The 21743-nt window shown below is 30.4% G+C and overlaps 3 protein-coding genes across 3 annotated transcripts; 2 read left to right on the top strand and 1 right to left on the bottom strand.

Moving 5' to 3' along the window:
* Positions 1–1642: 1642 nt before the first annotated feature.
* Positions 1643–2612, top strand: LOC25484627 (histone H1). The gene is made up of 2 exons (XM_013613513.3): positions 1643–1840; positions 1936–2612. Exons 1-2 carry the CDS (start codon positions 1757–1759, stop codon positions 2404–2406), a joined length of 555 nt encoding a protein of 184 aa, XP_013468967.1. The 5' UTR covers positions 1643–1756; the 3' UTR covers positions 2407–2612.
* Positions 2613–4296: 1684 nt separating this feature from the next.
* LOC25484626 (protein WVD2-like 1) lies at positions 4297–7764 on the bottom strand. The gene is made up of 7 exons (XM_013613512.3): positions 7546–7764; positions 6521–6965; positions 6127–6215; positions 5860–5950; positions 5697–5768; positions 5429–5539; positions 4297–4948 (listed from the first exon to the last, which is right to left on the bottom strand). The coding sequence occupies exons 2-7, from the start codon at positions 6959–6961 to the stop codon at positions 4643–4645; spliced, it is 1110 nt and encodes a 369-aa protein (XP_013468966.1). The 5' UTR covers positions 6962–6965; positions 7546–7764; the 3' UTR covers positions 4297–4642.
* A 2750-nt stretch (positions 7765–10514) lies between these two features.
* LOC25484625 (uncharacterized protein At2g34160) lies at positions 10515–21456 on the top strand. Its single transcript, XM_013613511.3, has 6 exons — positions 10515–10619; positions 19797–19932; positions 20269–20317; positions 20795–20857; positions 20945–21009; positions 21116–21456. Exons 2-6 carry the CDS (start codon positions 19819–19821, stop codon positions 21215–21217), a joined length of 393 nt encoding a protein of 130 aa, XP_013468965.1. The 5' UTR covers positions 10515–10619; positions 19797–19818; the 3' UTR covers positions 21218–21456.
* Positions 21457–21743: the final 287 nt, after the last annotated feature.

Raw genomic sequence — 21743 nt, 5'->3', positions numbered from 1 at the left:
AACACAACTCCTCACGCTCGGCCCAATGGGCATGAAGTGTGGCAATGCGGAATCCCAACAGTAGATCTTGGATAGACTCTGATACCATCTTAGAAATTATGGTTGAGCCTAACAGAACCCCACAAAACCGGGTTGTGAGGTGAGTATTGCCCCCACTTATAAATACATTGTCAGACCATCTTATATCTGATGTGGGACTCTTAACACACCCTCTCACGACCAGCACAATTGGGCTTAATTCGTGGACATAAATGGTGGGTGCCCCGATAGCAGAAATATGATAGCAAGTGGCCCAATGAATCTTGAAGAGACTCTGATACCTTCTTAGAAATCGTGGATGGGCTTAACACAACCCCACAAATCCAGCTTATAAGGTGAGGAGTGCCTCCTCTTTATAAACTCTTATCAAGAGTTTTATCTAATCAATGTAGGACTAAATTCACCCCCTCAAAGCCAACACAAGGCAACGAAGGGAAAATCACAATAAAGGTGGGATTACCAACACATCCTTTCACGCTCGGGGCATGATTTTCAACAGATCCCTTCACGCTCAGACCAAATGGGCATGAAGCGTGGCAATGAAGAATCTAATGGTAGATCTTGGATAAGCTCTGATACCATGTTAGAAATCGTGATTGGGAATTGACACCATAGGGTTTTCTTTACCATGCAGAAGAAGGCTAATAAAAGGAAACATGTTGATGTTTGTGATTAAGCTCTGAATTTTTAAACCTGGGCTTGTGTTACAAAATTGTTTTACTTAGTTTACCTTGCACTTTACTTGGTGAATAAATTGTCATTTTCATTGTATTTTAAACAAAAAAATTGTGAATTTTCTCATTTAGAGTTTGAGGGGGACTATTAGAGTATAGCGAACAAACCATAGATAGTTGATATTGTTAATTGGTTGGTTAGGTAGTTAAATGTTAATTAGACTAACTCACCCTATGATAACTCTCACCTTTTTACTCTCTTGTTGTCCTTTTCATCCTAATTCAATATAAATGACAAGGATTATTCCTTTGTATCAACCTCTCATGTCTACTTCTCCTATGAACTTCACCTTTATCTTTTTGACACAAACCCTTGTAAAATTTACGAGCCAAAAAGAAAGTTATTTTGCAAATGAAAACTAAGAGAAAACACAACCCAACTTGACTAAAACCCTTGTAAAATTTACGAGCCAAAAAGAAAGTTATTTTGCAAATGAAAACTAAGAGAAAACACAACCCAACTTGACTAAAACACAAAAGGTTTTTAAAAATATTATTATAATATTGTAAAAAAATTAAGAAATAAATTGTACTAAAATAATATTTAATACATTGTTAAATTTATTTCAATGATAAACATCTTAATAGCATTAACAATCAAATTTTTTTAAAAATAAAAAATACTAGTAAAAAATAGCTGTAATCATTATCTCCAAAAGCTGGTAACAAAAACTAGATAACACGTTATCCTCATTTCATTCAGCTATCCGAGTGAACTCTCTGACTTACATTCTCCATCGTCGATAAACCATAATCCAAAGGCTCACATTCAAACATGACAAAAAATTCTCGATCCGTGCCATTCTATTTCCACCAATCAGCGCTCTCCATTTCCCTTTCTCTTTTCAATATAAAAATTCCCTTCCCTCCCACTCGTTCAATCACAATCACATCACAACTTTCTCGTCAATCTTCTCTGCAACTCTTTCTCTCTCTAAAACGGTTACTCTCTCTCTCTCTCTTCCGAATCTCAAGTCTCAACCATGTCTCCCAACGCCGCCGCTCAGCCCAAGCCCAAGAAAACCGCTGCAGCAAAGAAGCCTCTCTCTCATCCTACTTACGCTGAGGTAATAACAAATCTCAATTTTCAAATTTCGTCATAATTTTTGAAATTTGAATTGAATTCTGATTTTTGTTTTTGTTTTTGTTTTTGTTTTTGTAGATGATAACTGAAGCAATTGTGAGTTTGAAAGAACGAACTGGTTCAAGCCAACACGCGATTACAAAATTCATCGAAGAGAAGCATAAGGATTTATCTCCAACATTCCGCAAACTCATTCTTCTTCATCTGAAGAAATCTGTGGCTTCTGGAAAGCTTGTGAAGGTGAAAAACTCCTTCAAAATCGCCCCAGCTGTGGCCAAAACTGCTCCGGTGAAGGCCGCTATTGCTCCTGCTAAGAAGGCTAAGGCTGTTACCAAGCCAGCCGCTAAGGCTGCAACTAAGCCAAAGGCGAAAGCTGCTGCTGTGAAGCCGAAAGCTGCCGCAAAGCCAAAAGCAGCGGCGAAGCCTAAGGCTGTTGTGAAGCCGAAAGCAAAGAGTGTGAAGGCTACGCCGGTGAAGAAAGCGGCGAAGAAGGTGGTTGCAAAGAAGCCGAAGAGTGTTAAGACTCCGGTGAAGAAAGCTAAGAAGTGAAAATTAGGGTTTAATTTGGGAATTTTTAGTGATGTGTGAAATTTGAGGGTTTATTATTATATGAGTATTAGAGTTGGATTTTATTATCATAATATAATATAATATTATTAGGAAGTTGTTGCTGTAAATTCTTTGATAGGAACATATCTAATGTTCTTGTATTATCTCTACAAATCCTAATGAATCAGGTTTTCTGTTTTCTCTAATTTTGATTTGTGAATTTAATTTCTGCATCTGTTTTATGAAACCGTCCTTAGATTCTTATTTTATTTGTTGAACTTTAACTTTGTTAAGAAGCAATGGTTAGAAAATGTTACGTGTTAAATCGAAATTAAAGAGGCGTTAATTATGCTATACAGAAACCATGGTTTGAAGTATTTTGGGTGGTTTGGGAATGTGAAAGGAATACGTGCTTATTGCTTAAAATACATGGCAAAATCTGTGACGTGCACGATAACTACTGGGCAATCAGATATTTTAATCATTTTGCAACGTTATTATTTTAAAATTAATTCCTAATTAATTAAGCTACTATTTGTAATAAACTAAAAATAAAAAACAATATATTAGATTTTAAACTATAGTTCAATTCTTACCAAAAAAAAAAAAAACTATAGTTCAATTCTGAGTAAATTTGATTTTTTTTCCCGGTAGGAATCCACATGGATTATATTCTTGGGCAATTTTTTTCCTTCTTTCAAATGGGTATATTAGGATTTTTGGACCTACATTTGATTCATGGATATGAAAACGAAAGGATAAAGTCAACATTTCTTTTGACCGGATCAACTTAGAAAATATGTTGGTCAAAAGAAAGAGATTAAGGAATAATCAGCCACCTCAAGCAATTTTGATGTACTATAAACATGTATATTTACTGTTTTAATTATTAATAAATTTACTTTGTTTTGTTTTGTTAAAAAAATTTGTATAATTAGCCCCCACCTTCATATAAAAAAAGTATACTCAACCATAACATAGGCAAAAAAAATGTATAAATGTAGTCAAATCCCACTTGTTTACAACTTTTGTACTTCTTTCAAAACAAAACAAAAAAAGTTTGTTAATTGTACTTTTGCTGGAATTACATGCTTGTTATCTTTTACTTTTTTAAACTAAGTATCAATTTCCTAATTGTAGAAATTAATTATTTGAGTTGGATATGTAATGGATGAAAAAGCTCTATTAAAAATTAAATTTGTTGTATTCTCAATGTTGTATTCAAACTTAGAATTTATGGTTAAACTAAAAAAAACCCTTACTATCTCATTTAAGTACTAGTGTCTTGTTATCTTATCAATTCTCACTTGTAACAAAAAGTTTGTTATCTTAATTAACATAAAAAAAATAAAAAAAAAATTATATTTTCATTTTAAATGTCTTATTTAATTTTGTCCATAACAACAGTCAATAATAAGCATAAATTGTCCAACATTCTCTTTGCATTCGTTGTGATTTCGGCTAGCAAATATTGCTTGAGACTTGAGATTGATGATGTTCTATGACTTTGTATGTGATGTGACTAGTTCTGATATAAGGCATTAGGCAATGTAATGAATGATTAGTTTTGGTGTGCAAAGCATGGTTCTGTATAAGATATAAGTTGAAGTGTTTCAATGTTTGTTGTCCTCCTGGACTGTCAGTGTCTCAAGAGTGATGCTTTACCAAATAATGAAACACATCAAACTAACAAACTTTTCTCAATAGAATCAACTTATCAGAACATAGGAGATGAAAATCAACTACTATGCCAACTATATTAACGCGGTTAAGCTTTACGCATACCTCCTGTCGGATTTTTGTTTCAGAGGAAAGCCAACATTTTTCTCTGCCATACACAAGACAGGACAATACTAATACCATACTAAATAGTAAACTAGGAAGAGTATATATAATCAAAATAAACATATGCAAACTCAATTCTGGAACAAAAAGGTGCATTACATGGTATGTTCCCCCATTAAAAACAACATTTAACACTCAGAAAAAACCATATGACAACCTAATCCTATGTCAACATAAAGAAATATATATTTCATCATATAACTTTACGAAATCCGGCAGGCCTAGTTTGGGGGAACAACATCACATATCATACATACTACATCAGTAACTATTGATTATATAAAACATGACCCGCATCAACATAACTTACAAAACCATATACACCGCGCAAATTAACACAAATCAGAGAAGTCAAGTCCATATGAAAAATAAATTAGCGTCTTTTCCTGAGTTATGATTGGACTGATATGTCTGCATTTGGGTGTTGGATGATGTTTGGAGGACCTGTTTTAGTCTCAGTATCCACTTTTGGTCGTTCTTTGGTTTTGTAAGCGCCGTTGCTATTGCGCCGAATGGCCTGGTCCTTAATGTTCTGAGTGAGAGGGTCATTAGTATTAGAGCCACCCTTGATGTGGCTACAACCAGTGCTGTGACGTGCTCGGTTACCAACTTCACGAGATTGTGAGTTCACAGCATCACCAAAGGTCCTTCTCCGATTCAGATTCAGTTTTGGTGACTTTGGGCGTGTTAGTGGCAGCTGCCATAAAAGAAAACCAAATGAATAAGACCGCAGTTACTTTCTGAAACTATTTTATGTTTTAATTTTTTATATTTATATTCATTTTAAATAGGCAACAAAGAGATGGAAGACACACGCATTGAACATTTGTGATGGAGAAGAGATGAAAGACAAGTTAGAAAGAATGCATTTTTAGAAACAATGAAAATGATGTTTTGGTATTTTCAAATTTTTAAACAAATGCTAGACCTGTTTTCAAAAACTGTAAAAGAAAAAGGTATAAATATTGGATATATATGCTCTTATGTTTATTATTGAAAGTGAACATGAAAACAGAAAACACGGTAAAGAAAAAACAGGCCCAGCACAAGACTGTTGTCTCTCTTTGATATGGAGAGAACCAAAAATGATGTTATATGTGATGGCTAATGCAATTTTTTTATGTATTTTGGAAAATACTCTTTGTTTTGCAACCCGAGATCAAGAATAGACACATACCTTCTTGAGTTCAGCCTTAGGTGGAGGCGCCTCATAGTAGAAATTGGGTACCGGCTTTGCTTTAATTACCAAGTTCTTTCTCATCTGCTTGATGGCTGCTTCTTGCTCTTCCTATAAGGGTTATTATTAAATAAATAATCATAAAGAAGTTCTTTAATCAACTTTTATATGACAGGAGAAACATAAAACAATTCACTCATGCACATGGAATAAAAGCATAGGATTTGGCATAAGGGGTTAGATGTTTCTTGTAAGAAGATCAATATACCTTTAGTCTTGCCTCATACTGACTTTTTTCTTCTAAAAGAGCTCGATTTTTCTCCTCTAGCTTGAGATAAAACTGCAAGGGTAAATTCAAATGATAAAGTTAATGTGGAATATAATCTTATTTAACATGCATCACAATTGAATAACTATCACAAAATCTGTACCTCTCTTCGTTTTGCTGCACGTTCAGAGCTTCTAAATGTAGGGGCAGAACCCTGAGTTACCTTTGATCTCGCAGTACGCATTGACATAGCACTAATATATGTGGTTAAAGAACAAATGATACAGAGTACCAATTAAATTATGACATTTAGAAGAATAGGTTTTATTATTGAAATTTATGAAAGAAGTGTTATATATAAGTTTAGAAGCATCACTTTGGCAGAGATTCTTCTAGTATACCATCAACAAGGTTCAAAATTAAAGGATACGAGGAAGCAACCGACCAATTATCTTCATCATCGTAGTTCTTCTTGTCATAATGATGCAAGGGCTTAGTTGATGAAAAAGGTGTCTTTGGCTGAAAATAAATGGAAAAACTTTTGCATATCAGTTACACAAATAAATATTAGCAAATTATACAAACAATAAATAGGTAAATCAATTACCACAAAATATCAACAAACTAGCAACTTTTACAAACAAAACTCTTTCTGTAGTTGTTTGGAATAGTATACATATTAATGACTTTCATACATAATCTATCCTTGGTCATTCCATTATGCATCTTTGGCTCAATTGTAAGAGTACTAGCATTAAAAAAAAAAAAATTAAACTTCAATTTCAAAATATGATGATATGACATCACGCAAGACCATCAATTACCAGAGAGTTCTTTGATGAGTAAGGTGAGTGCATGTTGTTAGCATTTGGCGACAAGTTCAGACCAGCCAGAACAGCTTCAGTAGTATCAACATGTGTGTAGGATCCGTTCTTTTCAGTAACCAAATCAGATGGTTGTGTTGAGCTTAACTCTTTGTCGCCACCCGACTTTTTCTGCACTTCATGTTTCTCACTCTCATCTTCATGCAAGTCGTTCTTACCGCTTGTTGTTTTGGCAACCAAAGCATCCTTCGTCTCGTGACATTTCTCAACAAACACATTGACTTCAGTACATTCCTTAACTTCATGATCCTCTGCTTCAAGCTTAACCGCTGCAATTTTAGAAGTAACGTGTCCGTTATCATTAGGACTTCCATTCAAAGCTATTGCTACACCATTTGGTTTCTGATCCTCAACTTGCATTTCTGTAACTTGTCTCCCCATGACACTGCATGATGTAGTTCATTACAGAATGAGTAAAAAAAGACTAATTCATCAAAAGAGAATACAGTAAAAAACATACATAAAAAAATGGTAAAAACTAAAAACTAAACAGAAATTGCTTGTTACAATTAAGCTTTAAACAGATCCATGACATTAGACCACCAGGTTCAATAAGAAAATGCAACTCAAATTAATTAATATGATTATGGTAAATTTAACAACCACTCATAAGCTATTTGATTATACCATTTTTAGAAGAAAAATAAAAAACTATCTTCTTAACATACAAAATAATTCAGTAAAAATCATAAAAAAAAATAATAATAATAATAATAATAATTAAATGAAGAAAAAGCTACCCTTTGGTTGGAAGAACAAAGATTGAAGCTTAAATTCTAAGAACTCATAAAAACAAAGCAATTCACCATTTAAACATTTAATTAAACTAAAGAAACATGAGCAACAAGGAAATTAAGAAAATTAATAAACAAATGAAGAAAAATAAGAAAAGCAGACAACTTTTGACCCAATTAGCATAACCCCATTTTTGTAAAGTAAAAGACTCATATAGCTTAGAAAATCACCTGAATCAGCTAAGAATGTGTGAAAAATTTGATTTTGAAACGGGTTGAAGCTAGATCTCTGTTCTTCTTCTTACTATGTTTTGTTTTATTTTGTGTTGTGTAGGTGTGAGTGGGTTCCAAATACAAACAAAGTCCAAAATTTATGTCTAAGTGTCAACTATATTATTCTTTCTTTTGCTTTATCAACCAACAAAAAAAACACTTGTTTCTTTTTTCTATGTTTCTTTCTTTGTTTAATTTAACGTTATTTATAGATCTGTTTTTTTCCCAACTAACGACGTTGTTTTTTCACCCAAACATGTTGGTGAAAAGACTTAAAGATTTAACGGTGTTAAATGACAGTGTGATGTGATGTTAAAGTCACGTACTCCCTCACTAGTTCACATTTATTAAGAAAACTAACTCTTAGTAATTTGAGGTATAATTTTTTGTGTTCTTTTTGAAATAAATTTTATGGAAAGATGTAAAAATAATTTTCATTGGTTAAAAATTATAGAGAAAATAAAAAGAAGAACACATTTAATGCAATTTGCATTTAATTTTAATGATTTGTTTGAAAAAATATAATAATAGCATAAAAGTTGGTCTTTTTTGCTTATATTTTAAGATAAAGAATATGAGAATTTTTTGCTTATATTTTAGGAAGGAGGGAGTATAAATGTTTGTTAAGTGTTCACAAACAGTGAAATGTAAATATGGAAATTGAGTGAGAGAGATGACACGTATGATAAGGATGGATATTGGACAGATAAGGTGGGAGATTTTGGTCTTATAGATATGTCTAAATTTAGTAAAATTGTTTTAATATTTGCAAAAAATATGTTGATGGCTTATGATAATTTTCGTGTGTAAGTCGTAGCCTAATTGGTAAACAACGTTTGAAATAAGTTATTGAGAAAATTTGGTTTAATATATGTTTGGTGTCTTTAAAATTATGGTTTTTTTTTCCCCTATAAGTATTTTTGTTTAGATTAGCTACATCCTTACAATGTTTTCTTTTGACGCAAGCAAACATAAGACATTTTGCCATAAGAATTACATAAAAAATATTTGAGAAGCATGAGATAAAGTCCATAAGAGAAATGATATTTGTACAATTATTTTTTGACAACTTTTGAAACAACCATATCTCTCATACTCACATGTGTTTTTATTCTCTCTCCTTTTATTTCTCTCTCTATTGATTTTGTCCAATAAAAAGAGAGAAAAAGTGGTTGTCACAAAGGTTGTACAAAATTGGTTGTACAAATATTACTCCTCACAAGTTTATTGATACACAAATTACAAATAATATACAAATAAAATATTTGAAATGTGACAATATGCAAAAGTTTTTTTTTTTTTTTGAAAGGACTTAATATGCAAAAGATGAAATATCATTTTACTATGCTCCAAATTTAAATTTAAAAACAAAGTAGAACGGAATCATCAAGTGCCTTTTATTTGGGCAATATACTTACTTGTTTCTTCAAAGTAAAGCGACAATTTTGATACTTAGTACGAAATTATAATGATTAAAAGTCATAATCAGGGACAGGTTTAAGGAGCAATCTCCCATTCTATATTCATCATAATTTAATCAGGATTAAGAAGGTCTAACAACATTCTAGCTGGTGGGAACGATAAAAGCAAATCAAATCTTTTTCAATTTCTTTCATTTGACCAACATAATTAAAGTTTAAACAGCAAATTACTACTAATTGAGAAGGATTCAACCACTACAACAATCTTCACCCAATATATTTGTCCCTATAGGCTATAGAGGCTACCTATAAGAACAACAATATTGTTAAATCATGTGACATAGTAAATGTAATAAGTATTTATGTAACTCATGAATTTTCCATCTCTACCTCTCTGACAAGGTTGCTAGATAAATTTGTGTGACGCACTGCTTAATGTGATTTTTTTTGCAACAAAAGGAAAAAAAGAGAATGCAACATTAATATGAAAAAAGTGACATTTTAGGTAGAGTGTGCATTAACCTTCATTTCATGAATACATGCAATTACCTTATTGACATAAAGTTCTTATTATGTATATGTCTGATAATCATCTCATTCTAATCACAAACCGCAAGCTTCATTCTTATGATAAAAGGTAACATCCTGAAAACATACATTTTAATTAATGTTAGGTGTATCATCAATTAATGAAAAATACACTCCCTTTTATGTTCTACTGGATTCGTAAATGATGAAAATTATTTCCCAGATTATAATGAATTCAGATGCTAACATTTTAAGATTTCCAAGCTAAGTGTTGCTTTTTCAAAAAATGTTGATTTTGATGTACTACTAGATTTTTTTGTACCTTAGTTAACTTGATTATTCAAGCAAATACAAGATGTTAAAAAATTTTGGTAAACTAATTGACTCTTGATAGAAGACGAGACATGCACATACTCAATTTGGTTTGGTGTCTCAGGGAATTTGATGCCAATTTGCCCCTCAAATATAAACAGTTGCATATTATTCATAAAATTATATAAATTTAGTTTTAAGAAAATAAAATGATATGCCAAATTAAATTCTTTAATTATGGAAGCTTTGAAAAGAAAAAAAAAAATGTAGCATCCCTTTCTATTGTTGAAAACCAATTTGTGGTTAGAGCTGAGTTTTTAATGATAAAAAGAAAAAGAAAATTTATATTATCTGAATGGAGAGTAAAAAAAACAAAGTAAACATGAAAATTAAATTCATATGCATCATCATCATGGTGGATGATTTTACGTTGTCAATCGATTATAATATTTGTCATTCAAAAAATAAATAAAATCGATCGTCAAATTATAAAAAATATTTGATTTTAATCATAACCACTTTTAATGTTATGCATATGATTGATTTTGATTTTTGGCGATTTAATTTTGTTTATACTTTCAACATGTCAATTAGTCTCTACCTTTCAAAAAAAAAAAATGTCAACTAATCTCTAATAACTATTTGAGGCATAGGAGAGTATTATTAAGTATGAAATTTTGTTGTGCAAGGTAAGTTTAATTTTTGAATCTGGAGTGGCTCGATTGGAAAAGCAGGGACACCTTTTTCATTATAACTTGTTTCAAATGGCAGGTACACTTTTTCACCCTTTTTCTCATCTTCTTCTAAAGCACCCTTCTCCTTTTGAATTTTGAAAGTGCAAAGGAGGTAAATATATTTCATTCTTATTCTTTCCAACAAAAAATAAAATAAAATCTCATTCTTATCCATTTCAAATTCCTTCAATTAATATTTCTATCGAGTTTAGGTGTTAAAGTACTATTGATAAATAATAAATTAACTATCAATTATTGATCATATTAATTGTGAACCAAATAAAGTGTTTTATGTACTTGTAAGTAGAGAAGGGTGCCTTAAAAAAGGTAGTTCTTGGCGGTTATGAGTGGAATTCTTACCTTCTAATATCTTAGTTTAATAATAGCATATATATGTTTGTAACTGTTCTATTTAATACGAAGGTTCAAAAAACTTTAAACAACAGGATGGTATAGAGAATGTTATCTATTATGGGTAACCTCTTGTACTGGCTTAAATTAATTGATCAAAATAATTCATCACCTACATTTCTATGGCTTTTACACCCTTCATGCCCACGTAGTTTTGGCATACAATTTAGTTCAAAATTATTACCAACCAGATTTTTCTTCGGCCTCACTTTTATTGATAGTGGTGTGGTTTGTGAATTAGGATCCGTTTCAATTGACTTATATTTAAGTTTATGCAAAATAATTTACATAAATAAATAAGTTTTTATATATCTTATTCATAAGTTTTATTTCAGTACTATAAAATCTTAAAATCTTATTTTTTTTATTTGTCATTTTGATATTTAAATAACTAAACTTCATATTTAAAAATACTAAGAACTTGTCAACTTCAATCCTCGTGGGATCGATGATCTACTTTCTCAATATTACTTGTTGTGATAGTGTATATTTGCACTTTGTATGTATTGAAAATAAACACTACTCTCTCTGTCCAAAAATAAATGACCTAGTTTGATTATGTATATCGTTCATATTACATACTTTGACCAAAAAGATGTTGAATATTTTCTCGACGAATATTTTTTAAATGTTTTTTAATTTTTACTAACACATAATTAAATATATTAAAGATTAAAAATGTGCATTGACATGTGTGCAACAGTCAACAAAGTCATATAAATTGGGCGAAGGGAGTATTTTCAAAACATCACTTAACTAAATTTAGCTTCCATCAACAATTGTATATATTATATTTAAAAACAAAACATTGAATAGATGAACCATTTAACCATTGTTAGCTGACGCATAGTCGATCCAACATGTTTAGAAGCCTAAAGCATCTTTTATTTAGAGACCTTGTAAACTAAATAAAAATTACATATGGCTTTATGAAAATAAGAATAAAGAGTTTAACCAAAGACAATGAGGGTATGTGACATTCACCTTTAACAACTCAGAGAAACACATGTAACTAATATTTTTTTAGGAGAAACATATGTAACTAAGCATACACATTATATATTTATGGTCAAATTGAACTTTTTTGAAGTCTTTTTTCCAAAATTTTAAGGTCTAAAGACCTAGCTCGGGCTAACTTTGGTATGACATGGGAGTGGATGGGGTAACTCATTTGATTAAATGAAGACTATGATTCAATTCTTACATATCATGTTTTTATAAATACGTATAGTTTCAAGATATGACCTAAGGATTGAGATGGAGATCAGTCTCAATCGAGACTAGGGGTAGGAATAGACCAGATTGGCCTATAGGCCCCTACAACCTAGCCTACCTAGAGCCAGACCAGACCAAATATTTTTGTTAAAAAGTAATAGAAAAGGTTAATGCTTTTTTGAAGCCTGTTTAGCTAAAAATGTTAGGTCGTATACCAGAAAAAGCATTTTAAACCTATAAGGTTAGTTTAGTTAAGTAAATATGCTTAATTATAGAAGCTTATAAGTCTATATTACTTTTTTTTTATATTTAAATGTATTACTATAAACTAAAATTGAAATATGATATCATAAATAGTTAAATTCTCTAAAATGTCATGTTAAATATCAAAAAGGAGTTTAATCTCATTGCTCTATTACTTTCATTAGACTATTTAAACATATATCTGACTTTTCAATGGTCAGACTAAAGCCTAAAAAATAAGCATATATGATAGGCCACAAACCAAGCATAGGCCTTAATTTTTTGACAGGTCAGACTTAGGTCTTGCAAAATCTAGCTCGAACAAGTCTATTTTCATCCCTAACTGAGACTTTTGAGGATAACTATGTAATCACTGAGGTGTGAAAAATGTTTCTTTCACACGGGATGTCAAAAATGGCAATTACAATATATCGCTTTTTTAACTTGACTTCCGCTCCAATGATTGACTAATATAAAGGATCAATTTCATCCACAAGCGGAGTCCAACTAAAGTCTAATCAAAATTATATAAACTGATCCAACATAAAAATTGCTGACATCTAAAAATTCCAACATAAAACGTGGAGAAAATCACACTTCTAGGTCAAAGATCTCGGATCTTTTTCTTAAAAAACAAGCAAGACCTACTTTTTGTTCTTACTATGAAATTCCAATTATCCATGCTTTCAAGACCTGTATAGTAGACTACAGACTAAAAAAGATTTGGACCACCCTTTGTTTCTAATTATTACTATTGGATTTTTTCTTTTGCAAAAGGACTAATTATTATTGGCTTATTTATTGCATTGTGATACATACACGGCAATTTACTACTAATAAACTAACTAGGAAAAGAAGAAACGAAGATAACTCCTAAATGAGTCGGTGTGGGGAATTACAGGCCATAGGATGGTTCCTTTCTTCTGGGACCTCCTCTCTCTCTCTCTCTCTCTTTTTATAATGTATTGTTAGTTACCAAGTTTTGAAGAATTCATTCTTTACATATTCAATATCTCATTTATATTATTTACTTATCTCATGTTAGTTATCATCATTTTATAATGCTAATATAATATTTATATTTTTTGTTAACATGTTTATATATCATTCAGTTCATCCAACTATAGTCAACTAACTCGTTTATCAACATGGCTATTTTTATATATACAAATCTCAGTTCTTCATAAAAACTAATACAATAAATTATTTAGTGATTTTTAAAAAAATGTGTGTAACATAAACAAATGTGTATATTGGTAAAGATATAATTAAGGTCTTCTCAATCATCTCCTCACTCTAATTTATATATACATACACACGCACATCCTTTAAAAAAATATACACACACTTTTTGTTGGTTTGGTCACTCGATTACTTTCACTATTCATTAATGTAAGTACAAAATAAATAATTGATTTGCAAAAATGCAGCAGCCTTAAAAACATTGAGTGAGTTTTGTTGATCTTATCTACCTTGAAAAATTAATCTATGCAGTCGCAAGTCAACTAATACAAATAATATTATTAACAAAAAAAAAGTATAGTTTGCTAAAAAAAATAGTATAATATTAATAAACTTGAAAAGAACAAATAATTAGGAACACATTTTGCCTTAAAAATCGAAAACAAATTTGTAGTGGTAAATTAATCTCTTGCATCTTGACCAAAAAAAAATTAATCTCTTGCATACGGATTGATAGATAGTTTTTTTTTTTTTTTTTTTTTTTTTTTTACAAAGGATTGATAGATAGTTAACAAATTCTAATCACTTTGGATCACGTTGCATAGATGGATTAAATATGAATTTTTAAGTGTCAAAAACATAAAATAAAATAAAAAACACAGAAAAAAAAATTTGGGAGACAAAAATGAAAATTTGGTATATTTATAGGGGATCAAAAACATATTTCACCAAAAATAAATTAAAGATATGTTTCTTTTAAAAAAAAAATTATCAAAGATTTTATAAAGTTCCAAAATTGAAAGTAATAATTTGTAAAACAACGTGTTTCAACAAAATTACTACTCAGATTTATTTACAAATGTAACACTTGCAAAAAAAAATTCATGGACATCCACTTTTTTAAGTGTTCACATTGTCTGGATAATCACCTCTTAATTTAGCTGTGTAGATGATTAGTTCAACTCAAGTTAAAAATTCTGGTTAAATCACACAAATGGATTAACGAAAACTATAATTGTAAATTGAATTATTAATCTAGTAAATTGAATTAATCACATTTTTACGCATGATTAAGAAAGGTAGTGCTAATGTTAAAAAAAAAATATAAAAAAAACAAAACTAAGGTATATTTTTTTAGATTTTTTTTTTTTTTGCTTCTTCACATAAAATTCGTATTTTATGCTTATAACAAACTTTGTGAAATTATTGGTAATTATGAATATTTTATGTGAAGAACCAAGCAAAAAAATTTTAAAAAATGCACATAAGTCTTATCCTTAAAATTATAGGTGTTTATGTATTATTACGTACCGAACACTTTTTTTTGTTGAAAAAATGTTTATATTTAGAGACAAATTTTTAGTCAAAAGGGTATTTAGATATAGGGACGGAATGCTTACATGTTAAACACTTAATACTTATTCCGTCCCTTTTTATAAGAACACTTTACAAAAATACAGGTATTAATAAAAGTTGCTGGAGTGATAAATTTGTCTAAAATGTGTATAACTATTACTAGATTACCCTTTGTATATAAATACATTCAATGTTATTTTTCATATTTCAAGATAAATCGGTAGTATTTTTTTATTTTTTTTTATAAGCAAGGATAGTGGACAAACATCAAGAAGCAACATCGACATCCCAACTAGGTTGGCACCCAAATCAGTAGTATTAATAAATGATATATTTAAAAAAAAATGATAAATGCATCTAGTAATTTGTAGTGACTCTTACACTTAGATATAAAAAAAAATAAAAATAAAAAAATTGGGTCTTGCTAACCGGTGCTTTCAGGGCAATGATTAAAAAAATTAGAAATAAAAAATTTGTCTTAAAAATATAAGTTTTAACTTTTGATTAAGGAACAATAACACTATTTTTTTATAAAAAGTTACTTAATTATTTTGATTGTTTACCGTTTAGCATTCTCCATTTTTTTTTAGGTAGTCTTATAAATAAAGAAAAAAAAAGGAGAATATGCCCTAAAATTTGTTATACATTTCCATCCTTGAAAGTGGTACTAATTAATTAGAGCTAAGCTAGCTAGCAGATAGGAATTGAATTGTGCATGCGTGAGGTGTTTGTGTTTTAATTAGTGGTGATTGATCGAGTCTTGCTATCTTGTGTCTTAAAAATGTATGTTAATTAAAAGATTTTGTATTAAAATATATAATATTTTGGTTTTTAAACAGTTGAATACACGACCTTTAAAACATATATTTCTATAATAAAGTTTGTAACATGTGTCTTAAGAACACATATTAGCATCGATCTTATTCATTTAGTCTATTACTACAACATCGACAGACGAGGGACCGGTTTCAGTCGTTGCTTACTCACCTTTTCAGTTTTATCCTTTAATTGCATTTGCACCGACGGTATTATATGGTCCCATGACTACTCATTCTTCAAATTTGTCCTTATGAAGTTTGGTTGTATCATGCATATATAGATGCATATGTTATACTCCATGTGTTGTAGGCATGCATATATTAATACTTTATTAATATTAAATCATACAATAGGAAGAGACATGGAAACTAATTAAACGATGAATGATAATTTTAAGAAAAGCCAATTCTAAAGATGGAGACAACATGCAAATTTGATTGCACACTTTGTCAAGTTTCATCAACTTGTGTCCCACCACACTTTGATGCCCCAACCGATCGACAGTCTCCATCACTCAACTGAAATTAAGAGATGCGGAATCATACAACTGAAACAATCATACTTCTAATGTATTATTGTTTTGATGATTACTACAAATATATATGTTCCTATAATTAATCTATCAACAAATAAATTTATACCATATTAAAATTAAATTGTACAAAAATAAACCATTGTTATATTTGAATATCTAACACCTCTTTTTTTTTTTAAGAGAATATCAATCACCTCTCTCTTAGCTGGATCAAAGAGAGTATTCGACTATCTCATGTCGAGTAGTGTGAAGAAGAAATAGGTAGATTGTTATTATAAAAATGGAAAGTTAATTTGAGTTTTTTCATCAAAACATCTCCAGTCTCTTGAATGTACTGAATGTTTGGATAGTTGTATGTCATGAGAGAGTTTTTGCAATTTTCTCATGCAAGACTTATAATTGAGAGGTTTGCAATTTTGTTCTTTTGAAAATTGCAATTGTGTGAAAGTTAAGAATATTTGTAATTTTATAAATATTTGCAATTTTCATATATATTTTGCTTCTTTTATGGTTGTGTTACCGCTTTGTAGAAGTTTCTTTTTGTGGATTTCCTAACGCTCTTATATATCTAATATTGAATCCATTGGCATTCTCTCCTTAATAGGTGGTACCGGTACACTATAGTCAAGTCATCAAAAACTACTAACACATGAAAAAAGAGTTTGACATTCCAAGTCTTATGAATTCCTTCTTTGAACCTTGAAACTACACATTCAAACCTAGAAAATATGAAGATGAGAGTTATAAGAGTCTTGTAAATCTAAGCATCGATTATCTACCATCTCTCTCGAATTTTCTAAGCCACGTTACTTTCCTATAAATAGGAGGATTTGTGAGGAGCTTCATCACCCCATCCAACAGAAGGAATCCAAGAGTGATAGTGAGATAATGTATACCATCTTTAAGAGAAAGAGATTCTTAATTCAATCATAGTTTGATGAAAGTTGAGAGATATTGTATACCATCTGAGTCGGGTGAGATTGAAAGATATTCTCTTGTAACAAGAAAGCTTGTAATCCGAGTTTTCTATCGTGGAAATATTTTATTGGACTAGGTACCATGGTTTTTTCCTTTCACATTGAGAAGGGTTTTCACATCAAAAAATTTCGTGCAATTTTACTACTCTATTATCTTTATTTTTGTTTATGCTTAGTGCGAATTTTGAGTTTGCAAGGGAGGAAATTGTCCAGACATTTTTCAACTGTTGTATCAGAGCTCTGGGATACTGATGTGTTATATATGTAACACCCACGCTTATTCCAAACTCACTGCGACTAATTTCCAATGACTTTTGTTTAAGGGAAATTTCCAATGACTTAAAAGCTTAAAATGGGTTATATTTGAACACATAAGATCAACATACATCTTACTAACTCATCAAATGATCATAAAAAAGTCATGGTGCTACATGAACCAAACAATCTCCCCCTTAAATGTGAGTCTCTCACATCTTATATTTGATGTAAACACGAGGATTCCACTCCTGCTTCTCCACCAATTTGAATCAGGGTTATAGTACCACTTTTTCAAGAGTTAAGAAAAAAGTCAAGAGCAACAACAAACAAATGTTTCATAACCACGAGAGAGAAAGGCATCACATCTTTACCCAAAGGCAAATTCTATGGTACACCCAATATATTTGAGTGTATTGGTACACTCACTCTTTAAATTAATAGTTAAATAAGTTGTTTTTTGAAGAAAAATATTATTTTTTATCATTTATAATTATAATAACTAAATCTTATTCATCAAAAATGTCAACAAAATAAAATTATTATTTTTTAAATTTTTATCACTCATAATCGAGAACATTCATTATTTTTTATGATAATATGTAAAAAAAATTACTATAATTCTTATAAACAATGAAATGATGTTTTTTTTTTTATGAGATGATGTTCTATAAAATATAAATTTTGACAAATAGTTATTTATTACATAAAAAATGATCGTTAATTTATAAAATTATGAAGCAGAAGTACCGGTACATCTCACTTTGTGAGTGTACCGTAGAAGTTCCCTTACCAAAAATCTTAAAGGTTTGTTTGGGAGTTTAGGGGGTGAAGGAAGGGGAGGGTTGTGGCAAAGAGGATGGAGGAAGTTAAAGGAATAAAGAGTTTTGTAGAGGGGTTCATTTTTCTTCATTATACCAAATCCTTTTAATTTGAAGAACTACAAAATTATCAAAGAAGAATTTTGATTAGATAAAATTTTCAAATCTTTTATATGTTATTTTAATAGTCTTAAAATTTAAAATATTTTTAATGATAAAACATTTATTTTACCATTCTTTAGAAAATTACTCTCTTAAATAAAGTGGAAAAATATTTTTTCATTTCTTTCCCTTCCTCCAAAACTCTTATCTTCCCTCCCCTTCAATTTCTTAAATAAGCTTAAAGAATCTTTAAATAAAAAATTTGTCTTCAAAATGTAAATTTTTACTTTTCATGAAGTAATAATTATATTATATTTAATTATTTAACTAATCTTCTGGAGCACCGACTTTTATTATTTATAATATGAGAGTTAGTGGTTATAAAATTGGTGTGTTACAATTGTCTCGCAGCTGTGTTAATACATTGTAATTGTTCACATAAAGCAATTGTTTGTTTTACTTTTGATCAATTGATGTGTTCTTAATTAAAATGAAAGTTGGTCTTGCCAATGCTCCTCAATATGCTTTGTTATATGGGATTGTCACATAGAATATGACAACTCAACAAAAAGTCCGTGTGTAGGCTCATTTCGTGTGCTTCCACCACTAAATTTAGCTCAATTTTATTTGGTTCAAGATCCTTCAACTTCTACACGTGTGGAAAGAAATGAGACATGATCCTATGTAGTAGTGGGGTCGTAACTTATGTTATGTGGAACCCGTTTTAAGATGGAAAACTAACATAAACAACTAAAGTATCTAATATTTATAAATTAAGGGATCAAAATGAAATACAAAATCATAAATGACCAAAATAAAAATCTAAAAATAACTTAAAATGTATTCATTTAATTTTAAATACGATTCATAACATAATATTATAACTTTATTTAATCCATGTAGGTAATCGAACTTAATGGAACAAAAAAAAAAATTGGTTGGTTAGTCTAGTTGTTGAGGTTGTTATTTAGTTTTGAACAAACTATATATGAAGAGATTCACGTTTGTGTCGTGGCAGAATGCACAATCTCAAAAGGATGGGCTCTCCGTTGAAGGGAGCAGAAGAATAGGTCCAATGAAATGTGAAGGATATTTCTGGCAATCCACTCAAAAAAACAACGACCATGCAATCTTCTTCAATTATACCTTAACTAACTAACAAACTAATTTTGTAGTGAAACTTACTATGTCTACGTACCCTCCTAAGCCACCACATGTTAACATCTCATTGGACTTTGTTCCAAGACTCATGCCTTATAAAAACAAGACTGACCCATTAAACTACTTTACCGTTACAGTTACAGAGAGGATTACATTACAATGACGACCATAGCTGCACCTGTAACTGAAACTGCAAATGAATCCCATAAGAAGAACAGAATTCAGGTTTCCAACACCAAGAAACCGCTTTTCTTTTACGTCAATCTCGCCAAGGTAATGTAATGTCGCTCAATAATTGGGATACCTTGGATTCATGTTGTCCCTACATCAATGATCGTTAGGTTAAGATTGGACTTTCTTAATTTTAAGCACTGTATTTTGAATTTTAACAAAAAACTAAAATTTGCATATTTTGTAAACTATCTAATCTGAATTCAGCGGTCACCAATGCACCGACTACATGAATGTTTGTGTTTGATTTTTAAATGTCGTTTATTTACATTACTTTGATGATTTCAAATTGTGATCAACTAATGGCTATGGAAAGAAGAAAAAAAAAATGGCTAGGTGAAACATTATAATATTGAAATAGTTTCTCCTTTGATGCAGAGATACATTCAGCAGCACAATGAGGTTGAGCTTTCTGCTCTTGGAATGGGTACTTCTTTTTCTCAACCTAAAATTTCCCTTCTTTTTGTCTTTAATTTGCACCACCGATTATTATTAATTGGATTTTTCTCATTGATTATTATTTATTACTTTGTATAATTTTACATTCTTTAAACAATTTTTATTTATTTTAATGTTAGCTGTTTCTGGTGTGATTATTACATAGTTCGTTTTAAAATGTACAAGAGGATACTGTCTCTCATAAAATTTCATTGACTTAACTATCAAGACATTATTTTTAATATGGCGTGTAAGGATTGATTTGTTTCTGATATGTCTTAAAACAATGCTATGTATAAGGCATAAAAAAGAAAAACAGAAAGTGAGGTTGCACACATTTTGTCCAAAAGATATAGACACTCCATCAATTGAACAAAAGTATTCTGCCTCATCTGTTACTAGTTTCATATTCTTGCTCTAACTGATACATAATATTTCACAAAAATGTTGACATGAATTGGTACAGCTATAGCTACAGTTGTCACGATCGCCGAGATTTTGAAGAACAATGGACTTGCAACTGAGAAGAGTAAGGTTTCTTCTTGTTTGTTACTATAACTCTCATTCATATGACGGTTGTACAATTCTAATCAATTAATATGTTGGGATGAAACAGAAGTATTGACATCTACAGTTGGCATGAAGGATGAGAACAAAGGTCGGCTTGTGCAGAAGGCAAAGGTAAGTTTCCGATGAAAACGAAGAGAATTCAATTAAAGCATTTCAGATTTCGATTTTTCTCATTCAAACACACTCTTAAGCCTAGACTTTTCTTGGTATTCTGTAGATTGAAATTACGCTGGGTAAGTCTGAGAAGTTTGACAATATGATGGCTCCTGCTGACACCACCACACCTGAATCAGAAGCAGCTACTGATGACAAGAAATGACAAACTTCATATATCATAATATGGGATTATTGTAGTTATTATTATGTTTCAATTTTGTTGTAATTTTTGCATTCATGGACGTAAGTAAATAGGGGAGTAGAAAAGGGTCGTGGAGTTCAGTGCAATGAGAGGATCAAAGTTGTAGGACACAAAATTCCATTATAACTTTAGATTGTATTTCATTACAGAACATATACAATGAATATCACATGACTAATGAATCTTAAGCTCGCCAATTATGTCTTTCTTCTTTCAAGTTGTCCAACCTGATTCAATTATGAGGTGGAATTGTATGTACCCTCATATACAGAGATTTTCAATTAATAACTGCTACCTATCATATTTTTGTTTCACATCATATTTATTCTCTATCTTACTTATAATATTTTTGTTTCACATCATATTAATTCTCTATCCATGACACCAATGTCATATTAAACACCAATTTGGTGACATAGTAAAAAAAAGACATCAAAAGACCAACTTTTGAATTTGATGTCACATATCGGCAAGAGACGGCTCAAAT

Source organism: Medicago truncatula, chromosome 1 (genome assembly GCF_003473485.1).
Source record: "Medicago truncatula cultivar Jemalong A17 chromosome 1, MtrunA17r5.0-ANR, whole genome shotgun sequence".
NCBI classification, from domain to species: domain Eukaryota; kingdom Viridiplantae; phylum Streptophyta; class Magnoliopsida; order Fabales; family Fabaceae; genus Medicago; species Medicago truncatula.
This window is presented reverse-complemented; position numbering and strand designations above follow the sequence as displayed.

What these genes read in the sequence shown, in the direction of transcription:
- LOC25484626 (XM_013613512.3), bottom strand. Translation starts at nt 6,961, where the DNA reads ATGGGGAGACAAGTTACAGAAATGCAAGTTGAGGATCAGAAACCAAAT. An exon ending in GTGCAGCAAAACGAAGAGAG is followed by an intron (nt 5,769 to 5,859) that starts GTACAGATTTTG and finishes TTACCCTTGCAG; the next exon opens with TTTTATCTCAAGCTAGAGGA. An exon ending in CTAAGGCTGAACTCAAGAAG is followed by an intron (nt 4,949 to 5,428) that starts GTATGTGTCTAT and finishes CTTTTATGGCAG; the next exon opens with CTGCCACTAACACGCCCAAA.
- LOC25484625 (XM_013613511.3), top strand. Translation starts at nt 19,819, where the DNA reads ATGACGACCATAGCTGCACCTGTAACTGAAACTGCAAATGAATCCCAT. An exon ending in GCTTTCTGCTCTTGGAATGG is followed by an intron (nt 20,318 to 20,794) that starts GTACTTCTTTTT and finishes GAATTGGTACAG; the next exon opens with CTATAGCTACAGTTGTCACG. An exon ending in GGCTTGTGCAGAAGGCAAAG is followed by an intron (nt 21,010 to 21,115) that starts GTAAGTTTCCGA and finishes GGTATTCTGTAG; the next exon opens with ATTGAAATTACGCTGGGTAA.
- LOC25484627 (XM_013613513.3), top strand. Translation starts at nt 1,757, where the DNA reads ATGTCTCCCAACGCCGCCGCTCAGCCCAAGCCCAAGAAAACCGCTGCA. An exon ending in CTCATCCTACTTACGCTGAG is followed by an intron (nt 1,841 to 1,935) that starts GTAATAACAAAT and finishes TTGTTTTTGTAG; the next exon opens with ATGATAACTGAAGCAATTGT.